The sequence below is a fragment of the Maylandia zebra genome, linkage group LG5 (genome assembly GCF_041146795.1).
Source record: "Maylandia zebra isolate NMK-2024a linkage group LG5, Mzebra_GT3a, whole genome shotgun sequence".
NCBI classification, from domain to species: domain Eukaryota; kingdom Metazoa; phylum Chordata; class Actinopteri; order Cichliformes; family Cichlidae; genus Maylandia; species Maylandia zebra.
Window position 1 is genome coordinate 13,208,987 of NC_135171.1, and position 19,602 is coordinate 13,228,588.

The 19,602-nt window shown below is 41.9% G+C and overlaps 1 protein-coding gene across 4 annotated transcripts; it reads right to left on the minus strand.

Annotated features, from left to right (window-relative positions):
- Positions 1-939: 939 nt before the first annotated feature.
- pfkfb4a (6-phosphofructo-2-kinase/fructose-2,6-biphosphatase 4a) lies at positions 940-19,272 on the minus strand. 4 transcript variants are annotated; one of them, XM_004574129.5, is made up of 14 exons: positions 19,119-19,271; positions 11,712-11,828; positions 11,482-11,578; positions 11,323-11,389; positions 11,147-11,221; positions 11,014-11,070; positions 10,812-10,933; positions 10,495-10,702; positions 10,233-10,379; positions 10,039-10,143; positions 9,327-9,456; positions 5,274-5,336; positions 5,113-5,177; positions 940-1,950 (listed from the first exon to the last, which is right to left on the minus strand). In XM_004574129.5, exons 1-14 carry the CDS (start codon positions 19,171-19,173, stop codon positions 1,891-1,893), a joined length of 1,368 nt encoding a protein of 455 aa, XP_004574186.1. In that variant the 5' UTR covers positions 19,174-19,271; the 3' UTR covers positions 940-1,890. The 4 variants fall into 4 exon arrangements, with proteins under 4 accessions (XP_004574186.1, XP_004574184.1, XP_004574187.1 ...); XM_004574127.4 differs by lacking the exon at positions 19,119-19,271 and adding an exon at positions 12,790-13,057; XM_004574130.5 differs by lacking the exon at positions 940-1,950 and adding an exon at positions 2,701-3,504 and having other exon boundaries at positions 19,119-19,272.
- Positions 19,273-19,602: the final 330 nt, after the last annotated feature.

Below are 19,602 nucleotides of genomic sequence, written 5' to 3' on the forward strand. Positions count from 1 at the left end.
GCAGGGAGGAAGAGATTTGTGTTTCTGTCCTGGCTCGAAGAGGACGCAGCCAAATTAACTTTACAATAATGGCAAGATAGCTTTGCAACTTCCTAAGTTTCCATTGTGATACCATGGTTCATGCATTTGACTGTACAGTACTGTGCATAAGTGTTAAATCACCCCATATTTATATTTTGCTAAGAAAGTAGGAAATGCAGCAATTGATTGGAAGGTATAAACGCACATAGAAATACTTTTTTAAAGGCAGAACAGCTTGTAAGTCAACATTTGATTTGATCACCGTTATTCTTAATCACAGCCTGATGTCTTTTAGGTAAGCTCTCTTGTCATTTTTTAAATGAGTCTTCAGAAATAGTTCTGCAGGCTTCTTGAAGGACATCAAAGATGATCCCACACTGCTCAATGTTGATAATCAGATTATCTTCAGATGGTATTTCCTGGTTGATCAAAATCTGATTAATCTGTTTAAAATCCCATCAATTTTAACAAGATCTCTAAAACCACTGGCTGAAATGCAACCCTACACCATGACAGCCCCTCCACAGTGTTTTACAGATGGCTGTAGGCACTCACTGTTGGACCTCTCTCCTAAACACCTCCGTACATATTGACGATTTGACGTTTTTGATTTGGCTCCCTCACTCCTGGAGACCTGTTGCCACTGATTTTCAGTCCAGTTGAAAATCAGTTTCCTTAAAATTTTTAAGCACACACTGCACAGCATGTTGGCCACACAGAAAGGCCCCGTCCAGATGATGGAGTCAACCTTAGGACCTTCTTGCTGTGAGGCAACAGTGCTAACCACCGCGCCGCCCACAAATAATCCCATTATCAAGAAATAACCACAACACGAACAGTACTGCACAAAACCCTCATAAAGAAACCCATCACAAGGTATGCAGTCACAAAAATCTCAAGTGAGAAGACAGATTGGAGTGGTTGGCTTAAAAAAATAACATCTTTATTATTGTGTAGTTGGGATGTACATTTTTTTTAAAATCTTAACCCACAACACCAACTTCAAGCTAATATTGTGTTCTTTGTTTCTGTTTTGCATGTTTAATGCTCTGATGTGTTCTCCACAGAAATGAGTGAAAGCATGTGAGTGTATTTCACTGAAGGCCCGTCGTGTGTGGAATCATCATTTACATAAAACATCAGTTTCAGCTGACACTGTACAAGCAGATACAGTACACCACATAGCTAAGGAAAGCTATTACACCAGCCAGCCCTACAAAATGAAATGGCTACTTGTTTACCATTAAAAATGAACGACCCAGTCCTTTAATCTATTACTGAATCAGCACTTTAAAAATAGTAAGCTGTTGTCCGAGTAGGTTTGCAGCCTACAAAGTGCACATTATCACTGAATACAGCTTCACATCCGATAATGACTGCACGTTACAGTTGCATATCAAAAACATGGAGCGGAAAAAAAAATATATCACAGGGTTAATACTTCAAGACACAAAACAGTAACTTTCAGTGTTAGTGCTACTGCTGCGCAAAATCAACACAATGAAACCACACAGAGTACAGTAACAGGCAGACAGGAATCTGCTGTGAGAGCCAAGCGTTTAACTCCCTGCTGTGCAAGACAATACTTTGATTCATAAATAATTTGGAACAGCGATGCCGAGGGCCCGCTGAACACTGAGGCCCGGACACTCGCAAGTTCCTCAAAAAAATATGCTTAAACAAGGGGTAACAGAGAAATGTGTGCGTGTGTATGGCGCTGGTGGAGGAGGAAGAAGGAGACACATTAACCTGCTGGTCACCAGTGTGAGGAGGTTGTGCACATTTGGAAAGGTGGAAAAAAAAGGAAGAAAAAGGAGGAAGGGGAAAGGTCCAGCTTTCAGCATCACCGGGTTCCAGCCAGCAGAGGTATCAGAGATGAGGAGGGACGGTCTGCAAGGCGTCTTCAGCCGTACGTTGGACGTTCACGTTCTGGAAGAAGGAATGCAGCAGCGTCAGTGTCCTGAGTGAATATACATCAACACAAGCCCACTTTTATCACAAGTCACCAAAACAAGGACTCTTCTTTTACTGGGGTGAAAAAAAACAAGAAAGCCTTTTTTTCTCTCTGTCAGTGGATGTTAATGCTTTTGTCTGCTGCTGCTGCAACTTCTTCCATCAGTTTTCCATCTACGACTTTTTGCATTTCTTTTGCCCAAGGCACCATCTGGAGAGCCCCATCACCATGACAGTCACTGGCGTGAGCAGACTGCCAAGTAATTGGTGTCTGGAAGTTGGTAACTACATGTTTCTCTAAACCTCACAGCAGCACCTGAGACTAACCTAAAATGCTTGTTACTACTTTTTCTTTACTTTAAATGTGATTTTTTAAAATTTCCTCTTATTTTGTTTAATTTTAATCAGAGAGCCTTGTTAAGTCAGTGCAGACAGAAATCTGTGACTGGCACAGTGAGCGTTTTGTTTAGCTGTTTGCTATTCACCCCAGTGGAGTCTTTGCATATGAATGACCAGGAGAAATCTCAATCTCCTGGTTTGCACTGCACTGAACGTTTCATGTGTACACAGAAGAAGATACGAAGGAAATTCCAGCGTTTGTTTGATCTCCCTCTGATATCAGTAAGAAACACCCAAGTCATTTTAAGTCTTTAACAATTCATTAATATCAAACAGTGAAGCAGATTCATGCCATGCTTTCTAAAATGAAGCACAAAAAGAGTGTGATAAAGATACATGATATGGAAGTGTAGTTTATTTAAAAACAGTCAACAGAAATAGCTTCCTCTTAGTTCTGATCAGTAACGTGAAAAACACTGTGAGAGTCTTCACATTGTTTCACAAGAAAAGTGTAATTTCATATTTCCAGCATTTTCATTAGACAGTGTTAGGACATCTTAACAAATTAAACAGGAGCTTATGTGCAAGAGTTTATGTGCAAATATAGAGAAACTGCACCACTTGGCTACGTCACAAAGCGCTAACCTTAAGAGTTTCCTGACTGCTATCTACAAACATATAAAGTGATGGCACACCGTTAAAAGTTAACGTGGTTAAAAATCAGTTCAACAGACAGAATCAAATAAACAACGTATTCACTGACTGCACTTCAGAAGGTGCTGGAGTGTCACTGTTTCACAGTCGGGAGTACAGCATCAGCTCAAAAACACCTTCATTTGATTGTTTTGCTTTTTTATTCATTCTCCAAAAATAGGAGAATGAGCTTGTCACAAGGTCCGTGACAGGATTAATAAATGAAAAATTACAAACTGGATTCCAGTCGATTACCACCATCATCACATCTTATTATTACAAGAGAAGGAAGAACAGAAGACATGAAGAGTGGAAAGAGACTCAGTCAGGGATTTTTTTTCCCTGAAGGTACACTGTGCATCTGAAGGGTTCTGTGTGGGTAATGAAGGACTAAAGGAGGGGGGAGGGTTGGGGGTGTTGGGAGGGGAGGGTACTGCCTCACTGGTGAGATGGCACTGTTAGCAAAGCTTCCTCTGACATCCGCGACACGTCTACGTTCTGTTTGATAAAAAAAAAAAAAACAGACAAAAAGGAGGAGGGATCAAAACACAAGGGAGACATGAAATCCACTGGGCACACACCATGTCAACGACTTGGAATAATGCATCACGTTTAAGGTTTCAAGGATTTATCTGTTTTTCCACTTGTGTGACAGCATCAAGAAGAAATGAAAACCACTGTATGCACATATTTATGGTTTTGCCAATCTAGTTCAAAAGTTAAAAAATAAAATAATGTAAGTGCTCAACCATAAAACACACGCAGAGCATAAAACATTCACTGTTGTAGTAGTTGTTATGCAGAATTCATCGCTGTTCAGTATCAACTCCTGTTAGAAAAAATAATAATAATAAAACAGTTAAAATGGTCCACTTGGAGGACTATTTATCTAAAGGAAATGAGGGAGAATGTGAAGAGCAGTTAGTCAGTGTTTCATTAATCTGTAACCAGAGGTGGGCAGTAACGCATAATCTGATTACTTTTTTCAAGTAACGAGTAAAGGGATTACTATTGCAAAAACGGTAATTAGATTACCGTTACTTTCCCGCAAGCACGCTGCGTTACTAAAACCGTGATTTTTTTGCGAGAATGTCTCATGACAATGACGTAAGCGAGTATGACGTTCGTGGCAACAGCTGTGTGCAGATCAACAATGGATCATATATCGAGTGCGGGAGAGAGTATGAGCGTGCAGCGTTTAAAGCGTGGAAGTACTGACCATTTACCATTTACTTTGAGTTTGATTCCATAAAAAGTGACAAAAACATTAGTGTCCGTGGTACGTGGGAAGAAAACTTCTTTTTACAGCTAAAAAAAAAAAAAAAAAAAAAAAAAAAAAACCCTAAACAAGCACCGAGTACGATGTAATGGGAAATTCACAGAGAAACTCGCGGATTCTTCAACTGACCGCTGCGGCACACCTGCACCAAGGTAAACCTCCGCCTATGCCACTCCTGCTATACAGGTGAAAATAGAGCAACAGGACTGCTAGTCTTTGATTTTATTTGTTTTCTGCTGTGTTTTACTTGCATCTATTTGAAAGAGTGAGTGTAAACACAAAAAATATTTTATTTTATGTGCTGGAATGTGTAGAAAATAGGTTTAAATGTTAAACTAATTTCTTCAAGTCAGAGAATGGTGCATATAATTTAATTTTTGCTTGATGCATAAAGTTAAAAGATTAAAACTAATAAAACAAGTTTTATAAAGAGACTTTTCCATTTGATTACATTTTGTATGATGGATTATGCAGAAAAAGTAGAATTGGGCTGAAAGATATATCGCTTTATCAGCTATTCAGGTTGTAAGTCGTGTTTTTAAAAAGTAACTAAGTAATTAATTACCGTTGAGAATAAGTAATCATTAAAGTAACGGGATTACTTTTTTGGGGAAGTAATGAGTAATTAGTTACTGATTACTTTTTTCATAACTTGACCAACACTGTCTGTAACCAACACAGGATCTGCCAAACGAGCCAGCTCTGCATCGATTACGAAAGCATGGAAATCAGAAAGGAGCACCACAGTGAGCGACCTTACCTGTGAGAAAGCAGGCTCTGCTGTATGTGTCTGTTTAATGTGTGCGTGTGTGTGTCATGCTACCCACCGCTGGCCTCTCTCTGTGCGTGTTCACTGCATCCACGTTTAGGCTGATGGACTCCACTTTACAGCCTAAGCGTGCAGAAAGAAGGTTTGTTTGATTAGTTTATGTGGCAGCAGATGTATATTCAGTTTGTACATTGCACATTGGCACGACAGCGGACCTACCGTAGGCCACCGGTGTCAGCTTCAGCACCGTGTGTAGTGGGCACTTCAGATATGGAAGCTCCTCTGTATGGAAAGATGAGTTCATTAGAGCACCACCGTATAAGTACACACAGTGCTTTTCACATATTTACATTCTTTTCATAGTGGGAGCAGGTACTCGTGCATGTGCATGCTAAAGGAGTCACATGCGCACTTTTTAAAATGAATTAATAAAAGATATGATTCATCAGGTAGTAAACAAGTATTTTGTGATGAATAAAGAATGGGTCCAAATAGGGATGGGTACCGGTGTCCGGTGCCATGATGGCACCGGTTCTGACATAAACGGTAGTAACCAGACCGAAAAGCAGCGCACATTTCGGTGCTTTTTTTTCCTGAGCTGTGATACACTTTAGATTCTAGCCAATCATTTTACGTTTCCGAGGATAGTAGGTGGGGCCAGGTACGTACGTTCTGTTAGAGCAGAGCTACAGATTAAAAATGTCCAAGGCGAAGCAGTCAAAAGTCTGGCTGTACTTCATAGCAAAATATGCAAACTCAGCAGCCTGCAACAAGTGCTTTAAGCTGATACTGTGATACTGTCAAAGGAGGTAACACCTCAAATCCGATGAAACACCTGGCGACGCGTAGCGTTTTTTTAAAAAGCCCAGAAATGCGCCGTATTTGATAGCTTGCTGCGAGACCTCACACCGAGCGCATCTACTGCGGGTGGGTTGCCTGTTATGCAACATCCCCCAAAAACACGAAGAGGAGAGTCCTGGCCCCTAGCCCTGCCAGTGTAGCAGAAATGATGACGGATGATGGTGGCAGCAGCCGTTCTTCTCTGCGTGAGTAGCTAATTTACGTTTCAATCCAATTCAATTCAATTTTATTTATATAGCGCCAAATCACAACAAAAGTCGCCTCAAGGCGCTTCATAGATACAGAGAAAAACCCAACAATCATATGACCCCCTATGAGCAAGCACTTTGGCGACAGTGGGAAGGAAAAACTCCCTTTTAACAGGAAGAAACCTCCGGCAGAACCAGGCTCAGGGAGGGGCGGCCATCTGCTGCGACCGGTTGGGGTGAGAGAAGGAAGACAGGATAAAAGACATGCTGTGGAAGAGAGACAGAGATTAATAACAGATATGATTCAATGCAGAGAGGTCTATTAATACATAGTGAGTGAGAAAGGTGACTGGAAAGGAAAAACTCAATGCATCATGGGAATCCCCCGGCAGCCTAAGTCTATTGCAGCATAACTAAGGGAGGATTCAGGGTCACCTGGTCCAGCCCTAACTATATGCTTTAGCAAAAAGGAAAGTTTTAAGCCTAATCTTGAAAGTAGAGATAGTGTCTGTCTCCCGAATCCAAACTGGAAGCTGGTTCCACAGAAGAGGGGCCTGAAAACTGAAGGCTCTCCCTCCCATTCTACTTTTAAATACTCTAGAAACAACAAGTAGGCCTGCAGAGCGAGAGCGAAGTGCTCTAATAGGGTGATATGGTACTACAAGATCATTAAGATAAGATGGGGCCTGATTATTTAAGACCTTGTATGTGAGGAGCAGGATTTTGAATTCAATTCTGGATTTAACAGGAAGCCAATGAAGGGAAGCCAAAACAGGAGAAATATGCTCTCTCTTTCTAGTCCCTGTCAGGACTCTTGCTGCAGCATTTTGGATTAGTTGAAGGCTTTTCAGCGAGTTTTTTGGACATCCTGATAATAATGAATTACAGTAGTCCAGCCTGGAAGTAATAAATGCATGAACTAGTTTTTCAGCGTCACTCTGAGACAGGATATTTCTAATTTTAGAGATGTTGCGCAAATGGAAGAACGCAGTCTTACATATTTGTTTAATATGTGCGTTGAAGGACATGTCCTGGTCAAAAATGACTCCAAGGTTCCTCACCGCGTTACTGGAGGCCAAGGTAACGGATCCAGAGTAAGAATCTGGTTAGATACCATATTTCTAAGATTTTCAGGGCCGAGTACAATAACCTCAGTTTTATCTGAATTAAGAAGCAGAAAGTTAGCGGCCATCCAGGTCTTTATGTCTTTAAGACATTCCTGCAGTCTAACTAATTGGTGTGTGCTATCTGGCTTCATGGACAGATAGAGCTGGGTGTCATCTGCATAACAGTGAAAATGTATGCTATGTCTTCTAATGATGCTGCCTAAGGGAAGCATGTATAATGTAAACAGAATTGGTCCTAGCACTGAACCCTGTGGAACTCCATAATTAACCTCAGTGTGTGAAGAGGACTCTCCATTTACATGTACAAATTGGAGTCTATTAGATAGATATGATACAAACCACTGCAGTGCAGTACCTGTAATACCTACAGCATGTTCTAATCGCTCTAATAGGATATTATGGTCAACAGTATCGAACGCTGCACTGAGGTCTAGCAGGACAAGCACAGAGATGAGTCCACTGTCAGAGGCCATAAGAAGATCATTTGTAACCTTCACTAAAGCTGTTTCTGTGCTGTGATGAGCTCTGAAACCTGACTGAAACTCTTCAAATAAACCATTCCTCTGCAGATGATCTGTTAGCTGTTTGACAACTACTCTTTCAAGGATTTTTGATATGAAAGGAAGGTTGGAGATTGGCCTATAATTAGCTAAGACTGCTGGGTCTAGAGATGGCTTTTTGAGTAAAGGTTTAACTACAGCCAGCTTGAAGGCCTGTGGTACATAGCCGATTATTAGAGATAGGTTGATCATATTTAAGATCGAAGAATTAATTAATGGCAGGACTTCTTTGAGCAGTTTTGTAGGTATGGGGTCTAAAAGACACGTTGAGTAGGCTAACCACGTTATTACATTAATGCATGTAAGGTGAACTAGCAAACAATCATCATAGCTACATGCGGCTGTCCTCTTGTTTGATGGCAGATACTCCCTTCACCCTGGCTAAAAAGGCTAAAATGACCAAAGAAAAAGTGGAAAACAGTTAAACATGAGAGGTTTAGGACAAAGTTTGTGTTTTTTCCGTTGTTTAAGCACTGCTTCCAGCCAAGAGTTCTCTCTGCTTTCTTTGGGGCCATCGTGGTTCAAAGAGTTGGCAGTTCGTCCTGTAACCGGAAGGTTGCCGGTTCGAGCCCCGGCTCGGACAGCCCCGGTCGTTGTGTCCTTGGGCAAGACACTTCACCTACCACCTACTGGTGATGGCCAGAGGGGCCGATGGCGCGATATGGCAGCCTCGCTTCTGTCAGTCTGCCCCAGGACAGCTGTGGCTACAACTGTAGCTTGCCTCCACCAGTGTGTGAATGTGAGAATGAATGAATAGTGGAATTGTAAAGCACTTTGAGGGCCCCGAAAAGTGCTATATAAATGCAATCCATTATTATTATTATTATTATTTTCTAGCAGATGGACTCCAACTCCATGTTCTTGGACCTGCAGTTTAGTTTGTGCCGCCTCACAACAAAGACTGCTGTCACAGGCTGCACTCATGAGAGGTTGCTAATGATATCGTGAACTATCTGGCTAACAGCAAGGTAACTTTCAAAATAACAGCGTCTGCTAGTAAACTCATCATGGATCGTTATTTTGGAGGGGTGAAAAAACCCCATTAATCGCTAAATACAATATGGCAGTTTTTAATACCCCTCAAGTACAGTGTGAGTGTGAGACAGTGACACAGTGAAGAATTCTGAAGTGGAGGAATTATTGAAATAAAGGAAAAACAGAAATGAGGTCAGTCAGCCACGTACGTCTCCAACTGCTCACTTGAAAAATGAGCTTTATGCAAAACACGTCAGCGCACAAACCTCTCATCCAGCATCTTAGTTAAAAAGACTCTAACCCAACCAAGAAGGTCTGTGAGGTGCACAAAAGTTAGTCTGGCATGTGAAGCTGCGGAAGCAGCCGGGGACCGGACATGCACAATAATTCATCTATCACTCTGCCTTCAATAGATGTGAAAATGAAACTGAGTAGATAGCTCCAGGATCTACGTGATCTACAATAAAAATGTTGTGTGTGTTTTACACTAAAATGTGTTTCCTAAAATTATTTTTCTCTTACACCTCTCAGGTTTCTTGACATTTCAGTTTGAAAACTGACCTGCTGTTTTGTCCAGAAAGTATGCCAACAGGCAGCGCAGGACAGCTTGATGACAGATGACCAGCACGTTCTCCTGCCGCTCCAGCTCCATGATGACGGGCTCCAACCGCTGCACCAGGTCCTCATAGGACTGAGTGGCACAAAACAACGGAAAAGGCAATCGTGCGAATCCCCAAAACAATATAAAAAACTGAATGTGTAAAATAAGACTTCCACTTGACATTGACACATCCTGCAGAGTAATTAATTCACAGGTGAACAGGATGACATCTGAGCAAATGGAAAATCCATACAGGCTGTGTAGACTAACATAGGCTTTAACGACATTTCCGAAAGCATGATGTCACCGCCCGACTGGGCAACCAGCTAATGCCCATATCCATCTTCCTGTTACAGATTAATGGAGAGGTAATGGAATGAACTAAAGGTGAGAAAGGACCAGCAGGCACCTCAAACCACCTGATCAAATATATCTGGCACACACACACACACACACTGATGCTGAAGCCTTTGTTTACTGTGATCTAGTGTTAAGCCGATACTGTCTGAGAAGCTGAAGCTCATTAGCACAGAGTAGGCTGCCAGAAGCCATTAAGATAAAATTAGATCATGTTTGTGGTTATCAGAAAGAAAAAGAGCACTTCATTATGCCCACAAAGGAAAATCCTGTCTGCATTAGCAATGTTCCACATGTTAAAAAATAACCACTGACCTCTCCTTTTGGATAGCGATAGCGATATTTGTCCTGGTCTCTTAGTGCAAACTCCAGAGGGTAGTTTCTTTGGATCTCCTCATACATCAACTCCTCACACACACCCTAAAATGCACATACGGGTTCAACTTCAACACAGAAGCACAAAGAGGTAGTCAACAGTGATGTGCAGAAGCCAAGAGAGCACCACCTACAGCATCAATCTCATTCAGGACCTTCCACTGTTCATAGGGCACATTGAGGGCTTCGGCTGTCTGGATGGTTCTCTTCATCTGACTAGTCCATACCTTGAGGTCGCTAATGTTTTGCTCCTGGATGAAGTGGCTCAGCTTCTTAGCAAACTGGAGAAAGAAAAACAAAACCTTTATTTATTTTCACAATAGCTCATGCAGTCAGGAGGAAGACAGGTAAGGGTTTAGAAGACATTTTTTCTTTGATTGTAAAGTTTCGTTGTACCTCCTTCCCTCTAATCGTCAGACCCGAGTCTCCTCCGATACGACCCTTGACGTTTAGCTCGCTCTCCCCGTGGCGGCACAGGTAGATGGAGCGGGGTGTGATGTGGATGTTCATGAGGTAGTAGACAATCCGGCTCTGGATGTGGTCTAACACTCTATTGACCAAGTACCGCTGACCAACGTCCATGATTTTAATGTAGGACAGATCTCTGAGGGGAGAACACAGATAAAATACAATAAGAAAATGTATTTTTTAAGCCGGTTACTCCCATAGTTTTGCAATGGGGACACACACACCATCACCAGGTTCCACCTCACCTGTCCAGTACCTCATCCAGTGTCTCGTACGAGTTTTCATAGCACTTAATCCGCTTCATGAAATCTTCCACTGCTTCTTCTGTGTTGCAGTTGGTGTAGTCCGGGCTATCCAGTTTCACTTGCTAAAGTAGAGCAACAGCAGAGGAGTGAGCCCTGCATCTTCTAACGAGTCAAAACAGTGCCAACAAACACAGACACTCACCACTATGTTCTCCTGTATGACATCTGGGTCTTCACACACAGACTCCACAAAGAACACCTGAAGGAAGACAGAAGACAGAATCAGTGTGACCGCCAGCAAAACCCGAACCCTCACTTTGAGCCCGCCAGGTTACCTTAAAGCCATTCTGCTCCGCAAACTCCAGGATGGTCTCCCTTCTTTCTCGGGTAGTGTTTGTTGCATCGAACACCTGTAGTAACACACACATTATATGAGCTTTTTTAGCACTGCACCCCGTATCTGAGCTGAAGAAAATATCTCAGCCTGTGTGATAATTAACACATGACCCACCGCAACCTGGCCTCCGTCTTCTGTGAGGTACTCCCGCACATCGTTCAATGCCGCTGAAGCACACTTTCTGTGAAAATCACAGACAATCGGCCATAAAATGTTACATAATTAGTGATTAAATAACTTGTTAAGGTAGCATGATGCCAAAAGCACCCTTACCTTCTGATCTTTAACCCCTCCTCGTTGTCCGGACGGAAGAACTCAAAGGACTTGTAGATCTTTACAAACTCTCTTCTGTACTGTCCAACATTAAACTCTAAAGAGAAAAAAAATGGAGGCAAAAGCTATTTATTATAATTGCACTCAAAACACTCTCACTGGTGCTTCTGCTCTTGTGCATAATTTTACTAAAATCTGATACACTCTGTTCAACTCTATGGCACATGTACCTCTGGTGGGCACTCCGATCCAGTTGAGATAGCGGGTCAGCTTCTTGGAGATGTAGGTCTTCCCTCTGGCAGGTAGGCCCACGGTAACAATGAGTGTGGGACAGTTGGTCATACATACTGAAATGAAAGAGATCAAGGAAGCTTCAGTCCGCAGCTGATCCCTTACAATACGAAAGTCAAATTTAAAAACACACAGTTACTCAATCAAGACTGTCAACAACCAGGTTTGGGGATAGATTAGGAGACTGGCTCCAAAATGCCATCTTTCATATTACACAATTTATAAAGATATAATTTGAACGTTAGATTGGCATTATCAGAATGTGTGCGCCTGCGTGGTGCTGATATCGTTCATCTTGATAAAGTCTCACCACCCTGACAACGTGGAGTGATAGACAGAAGTATAACAGAGGTCACAGTTGCTGCAAGATGTGTCGGGGGTCTTGTGAAACAGCACTTTTACTGCAACAGACATCTGGAGAAAGCCAGCACACTGAGCCACTGCGTACACAGGTGACTGGGCCAGAGAGCAGCCAACCACTGGCCACATGCTCATTATTTTAAACTCCGCTCATTCCAATAATCCTCTCCGAGTCAGGCCACAGTGAGGAGACCCTGACCGTGCTGCGGCGCGCTGGTAAAACTCAGCAGCACAGCCACACGGCGAATGAGCCGCATGACTGCGGGGATACAATTCATGTTTACAACCGGCGGTCGACACAGAGGGTCATCCCTCGGACCAGTCCTTTCTCCTCGATACGAGCAGCCTTCATGTGCGGCGAGCATCATGTGAGTCCTTACATAAGCGTGCGAACCAGATGGCTGCTGCAGCAGAGAGACGTCTGACCTCTGTGAACTGTACTCCCCGCGGTAACGGCAGCTACTGCCACACAGATATTAATGCATACTGACCCAGCGCTCATTATTCACGGCGGACTGGAAGCCTCTACACACGCGCTCACGCGCACGCGGAAGAGAAAAAAGGGTTCCGGAGAAACTGTGAAGCACAACCATTGATACTCATATGACCACAAACGTTATATATTCAAGCTAACTGTTGTCGCCACGTCATACGCACCCTTCCTTTGACAAATGTGTTTTTCAGGAAGGCCGTTTTTATACGGCATCCAAATCTTCTTCAGGGGGTTTTGCGTGAGCTCCCGCGGATTTGTCGCTGCTTTGTCCTCCATTCCGTCTTGCGGTGAGGTGGAGGTTGCCGCGGCGGCAGCAGGAACACGGGGCTTCTTCCCGTGATGCTGCTCTGAAGTCGACCGGTGCTTCATCCGCGTTGGTGTGGCGGGATGGAGACGGCACGAGCGTTCTTTTCTCTCTTTCTCTGTGCCACTTGTCACGTGACCCGATCTGCCGATACCAACAACCGGCAGTTGGACGTAATGATCACAGCACAGGCGCAAAACAATTTTGTGATTAAACGTAAGTTTTATATGTTTTGCGCAACCACAAAACACAATCGTTGCATAATTACACCGATTACCCCATAACAAATAATTACGGGGCCAGTATTGCTGATATCAATATTGTTAACCTATAAAAGCAGCGTATTTAACAGGGAGCAGGGTGTCATGATTTATGACATGCATCACGATCAGTTTGCAAATTATGAACACGCTTTAATGACAATTAAATCACTGTGACGTTTACTCTCCACAATGACACACCTTTCAGCTTCTCGTGTATTTTGAAACTCCAAAACGCTTTGAGTCAACTTCTGTTGTTTCACTGTGCTATAGGCGAGAAATAAAATGGATGTGACAGTGAACACAAAAAGGTTCAGGGACTTTTATAGTGCAGTATTTGAGGTCTATTTTTTCATTTCCACAAAATAAATAAATAAATAGATAAATAAATCAGTGCGCTACATACTGAACCTAGAGGATAGAAACTAGTGTAAATCCTACTGCCCTAGTTTCAATCCAGCACCAATAGCAGCATTGACATTTGCATTGTCCCACCTCTAAATAACAGTTTTAAGCTCAAAAATATTTCTGGCTGGTCTTGATTCTAATGGTCCTCTTATAATGGTCCTCAGCAGCATCTCATTGGCTTAAAGTGCTCACAGTGACATTGGGTCACTGTTGTACCAACCAACCTCTCCTAAGCTTTACATAACGAAGGGCTGCTTTGACATTCTGCCATAAATCATTTTGATACAGTTTTGAATTCATTGTTTTTTCAGTAATTGCAAGGCACAGAGGCACAGAGACAGCAAAGGAGTTTCAAAACACGATTTCCACCACTGTGCTTCACAGTTGGTACTGAAGTTTGGCATCTGCCTTGCTCCACAACTTCAGCTTTCTTGTCATCATTTTTGTTGTCCACAGCATGTCCCAAAAGCAGTGCGTAACATCAGCGGAGGGAAAACTTAGACTTTGTTTCCATTGGTTTCTTTCATAGCATGCTTTCTCCAATACTCATTAATTAATACATTTATTAATAAGTGATAATTATACTTTCAGTAACAGGCCTTGTATGATGCTATGGTTAGTTTATTTTATTAAATTTCCTATATCGCCATCTGGATGAGACCAAAGCGCATGCTCGGCTCCTATTTATTGACTTTTCTTCAGATTTTAATACTATCCAGCCACATCTCTTAGCTTATAAACTTCTTAACCCGTTTAAACTGGATTTTAATCTTGTTGGTGGGATTTTAGACTTTTGGACCTGTTGTAGATGAGTCTGCTTCTTGGTGTGATCAGTCATTCTTAAAGATCAGCAGCTTGAAAAGTAAGGACATGGTAATTGACTTCAGGAAGCCATCCCCCCATCCTGCACCAACAGTAGTACATGGTGCAGCAACTGAACTGGTGGATAGTTTTAAGTAATTAGGGGTTGTTCTTGATAAGGTTCTGTCCTTTGAGTCACATTTTGATGCTACAGTGAAAAAGGTCCAATAACGACCGTACTTTTTAAGGAGATTCTGAAATGATGACCCTTTTTTATAAAAGTTTTATTGGATGTATTTTAATGTTTTGTATCATTGCTTGGCATGGTAATTTGTCTTTGACCAATAAGACCAGATTTAGTAACCTTAGTAACCAAGAGACATAGAGTGCCTTTTATACCTGCTGCTATTGTGATGATTAATAACACTAAACCATAAGCATTGTTGCCATCACTACTGGACATTGGACTTTGTTGATGATAACATTTGGGCTGTTCTCTCTGGGCTGTTTTGAGTGTGTGTGTGTGTGTGTGTGTTGTTTCATGTGTGGACATACTGCAAATCAATTTCCCACTGGGGACAATAAGGTTACCATTGAACACTGTATACTACCTTTTCTCTAAACTATATACTTTGTTGCCTATTTCAGGAGTACATGCGATGCCCCCAGTGTAAACTTTGCAGGACACTCACTCCTCAAGAGTGGATCACCAGCTATCGATCCTACGTGCTGCACAATAATATTCAATACTTAGTATTTACTGTTATATTCACATAGATCATCGCGATGATGTTGTTTATTATGTTGCTCTCTTTTTTTTGCTTGTTTTCTCTTTTTTCTTTCTCAACAGGTGATCCAGGTGATTGATATATGTATTTTTTTTGTCTTTTTGTTTTGTTGGGGGTTTTTTTTGCCCTTTATCACCGTTCCTCTTCCCCGCTGTTTTTCTTTCCCTACCTCTCTTTCTTTCTCCCTTTTCTTTCCCTCAGTCATGTCTGTCCCGTGTGTAGCAAGTGAAAATAAAATAAAATAAACAATAAAAGCAAAGGTGAATCAAATAGACCAATACGGCAAGGCCGGGATGGTCCATTTGGTAAAGTAAATCTACTGGGCATCTTTCTTTGCCTTTAGACAATAATTCTGATGCAAAAGAACCAAACGGGACAGACGGAAGAAAAAAAAATGAGTGGATCACCAGTCTTGAATTTTCTCTAGTTGTATAGTTTGCCTTATTGTGGACTAATCAATGCCCAGGTCTTTAGAAAAGCTTAATAACAATTTGACAAAGATCCTGTAAAAGCTATCACAACAGAAGCATGCTTTACACAACTAGTATTTCTTGAGAAGAGCAGACCTTGTCAGCACAAATTTTGTTTGCTTGTATTTAAATGGAGAGCAGCCTAACTCACATTTCCAGGTTTACATCCTTAACTGGAATGCTTGAAGGTAGCTTTTGGAAAAGTCATACCCCAGAGGTCCGGGTTACATGGTGAGTGCGTTCATAAAGGTCAAGTGATCACGTGTTGTTTATTTACTCTAGTTGGGTTTATAAATGAGATTTAGATGAAGGTCAGAACCCATTTTATAAGCAATTAATGCTGAAAAGACTAATTACAAATGCTTACTTTTAGCTGGAAGGTCATAAACCAATGTATAATGCTTAAAACAAACATAAGAAAAAACGTATGTATGATGATTAGGAGACTCAACAATATGTGTTATCACATAAAACCATATCATGTTTGTATTTCAAATGCACTCAGCGGAGTACTGATAAACAACACATTTCCTAGACATCAGGTATGTAAAAGTCATGCTGTCTTCCTTTCTTTCTTCTTCTTCTTCTTTTAAGGTTTTGAACTTCTACATAAACTCACTAATGAAAACCTAAAAGTTCTACTTTAAATGGACCTCAATAGCCCTTTGTAGCCAAATAGGTGCTTTCACTTTTATCCATTCCTCTCATCACTGTCCAACCTGGCAACCACATTTTCAGCATAGTTCTTTCCACCTTTAACCTTTGACCTGATTCACAGAAGTCTAGTCAGCAGGAAAAACACTTTGTGTGTGTCTTTAGGAAAGACGTTTTCGTTTTAATTGAGTACAGGGGTTTGGTGTTTCCCGATTCAAATGTATGTGTCTGTAAAATGTAATAAAATAACAGTAAATAGTCCTGAAGCAGCAACTAGCCTGGTCATGGCCAAGAGATAGCCATGACTAGTTGCTGCTCCTGACTCCTCCTGACTCTTGAAAGTGTGGAGCAACAAGATGACACTGTGTATTATGTGGGATTATACACCACAGCACTGCTTTGAGTTTCGACTCATTAGTCATAGTCAGAGTCCACTTATTCTACTTTCATACTCACAAACAGACCTGTCCAAAAAGACCAGAAAAAAAGTGTGTAGATAGTTACAGGCAACATTAATAATGTCTATTTCTGTTTCAGGGTTCTGCTGTTATGTTCACTGTCCCAATCTGAGGCTTACTTAGAAACTTGACTCAACCATAGTTTTTGCACTACATCAAACGTAAAGTGAAAAATATCTGCTTTTCTTTCACATTTTATATGGCAAACAACTTTTTTCCCCACATGCTCACACACTTCACTCCACTCCCTGACAATGTCCATGAGATGGCAGTATTGCACTCCATCTGTCCTCATCTGTAAGTCTGCACTCTATGAGTATATTAAACTTTGCTACTGGAATCAAACTCACCAGCCTGAAAACACATCTCACTGGTGACTCATTTTTGCAAGTCCAATTTTGTCATATATGCACAATAATATGTTAGGTCATGTGCTCTTCATCTCAGGTGAACAGAGTAAAGCAGTTGGGGGAGTGCAAAACCCCTGCAGTGGACACAGAACTTAGCACACCACACAGGCACTAAACATAAAAACTAAACACAGAAAGCTTCACAAAGGCAGAACGTATGCAGACCTGATCAGACCTGTATAAAAAGTTTACATCACTGCACTGGTGTACCTAATATGTTTTTCAAAGCTCTTTACACTCTTATGTGTTATAATCAGAGGTGGGTAGTCACTAATTACATTTACTCTTTTAAATATACCTGAGTACTTTGGGAAAAAATTCTTTTAGGAGTAGCTTTACTGCACTGTGCTTTTTAATTTTACTTGAGTAATATTATTATGAAGCTTTGCTACTCTTACTTGAGAAACATTTCTCGCTACTCTACTCAGTGTAACTTCACTGCATGAATAATAAACACATTTTAATCAAAAATGCATGAGACACTGACACAAACCTACAGTTTATGTCAAGTCGTTGTTGTTTTTTGATTTTCAGTCTTTCAAATACCAACATTTGCACTAAACTTTATATTTGTGTCTGTTTGATTATCTCATTTTTAAACATTAAATCAGATGTTATGATCAGTTACACAGTACTAAAGTAGCATTTCTTTTAAACTAAATTCTTTTTTACTGTTACTCGAGTAATTTCTTGAACGGCTACTTTTACTTTTACTTGAGTAAAACTATGTTGAGGTAGTGCTGCTACTATTACTTGAGTACAATTTTTTTTGGCTACCCTACCCACCTCTCGTTATAGTTATACTATTTTGGAGCACAGAGTCGATCGTGATGGGGTAGCAACAGGGCCCTTGACCTAAATATGCTCTGATGGAGGTTTTCTAATTAAATAGGCCCTACACGCTCAAATTCCCTGTCTGCTAGTAGACTATAATATATGTCAGGTTCATCAGGTCCACGAAGAAATGGCACAGTAACTCGTGGTTTATTTTTATATTTTCATCTGTCAAATAAACATGCTGCAGTGCAAAAAGTTTTGACAGAAACCGCAAAACTGCGTAAAAGTCAGCTAGAGAACATCAGATGAAGGATATTTGCATAAAGTTGTACACGGCCTATGAGAAATCAGCCACTGACAATCCTCCACTGACACTCCTGCTTGGCAGGAGGTTCTCGCACATTTTTCAGTGTCGTCTTAAAAAGCTCCACTGGAGAACATGAACAGGAAACGGAGCTGAGCCGGGCTCCTCCTCCTCCTCCCAGCAGCTGTCAGGCTCTGATTGCAGCTAACCGCCTGTAGCCTGTAACATACTGGACAAGTCATTTCCTAACATAGTAGTGGACATTAACATTACACTTGGTAGTAAAGTCGGCATTGGCCGTACAGGGAGTGTGAGGGAGCCCGAAGCTTATTACGATCGAGGATGAAGCAGACACGAGCGACAGGCTGCGGTTACATCGCAGCGGCATCTGATCAGTCACAACAAACAGCCATAAAACGCAAACCATCAGCCTCTCCAGCAGCACCACAGGAATCAGTGTAGGACCATGACAGCAATCACAGCCCGATGATGGCACACACCAATAACCTGGAAGATGTGTCGCACGCACGCGCCCAAATCTTAACATTGTCGTTTTGTTATTTTTTTTTAATCTATTTTATTCTAGCAGCAGCTCTAAAACACCCGCCCGGCAGTAGCTGTGAAGCTGCTGCTGTTCCAAATAAGTCTGCCAACTATTTAAGAGAAAAACCCAGAGACTGTCGCCAGCTGCCGTTATGTAGGGTAAAGGTGAAAGCGCCAGCACACCAACAGGCATCGACTCTTGTTTACGTCTTTAAGGGCTGCCCCTCGCCGTCCTACGCTGTCTGTCTGTTAAAGGAGAACAATTCAAAGTGCTGAACGAACGGATCCGAGGAGCGTGGAAATCGACGCCTCTTACCCGCTCTGTCCTGGTTCTGCGAGAGCTTGGACCTGCTGGAGCAGCCTCTCATCATGAGCGTCCGTCTGATGGAGCGCAGTGCCTGGCGGTGTGTACGTGCGTCCAACAGCAGCCAGCGCCACTGATGCTCACTGTACACACCCCCGATGTGCGCGCGCGCGCGTACGTATGCGGGAACCTGGAGTCAGGAGGACGGCTTTCGACAAAAATGGGTATAATGAAAGAGCGGCCTACCTGCCTTATGACCCTCCTACACCCCACCCACGTTTAGACTGTCCGGAACGTCTTTACCAGCCCAACCCTTACAGGCAGAGCAAAAGAAGAAGGACTGGATTGGCAGCCAACTTTGACAGGGATGTGGTATTTCATTCAAAAACAAACAACACAAAACAAAACAAAAATACCTGCACAGCATAAACTCAAACCTATATATATCATGAACCGGTTTGGGAAATATCCATAAACGCGCAGTACGTTGGTTTTG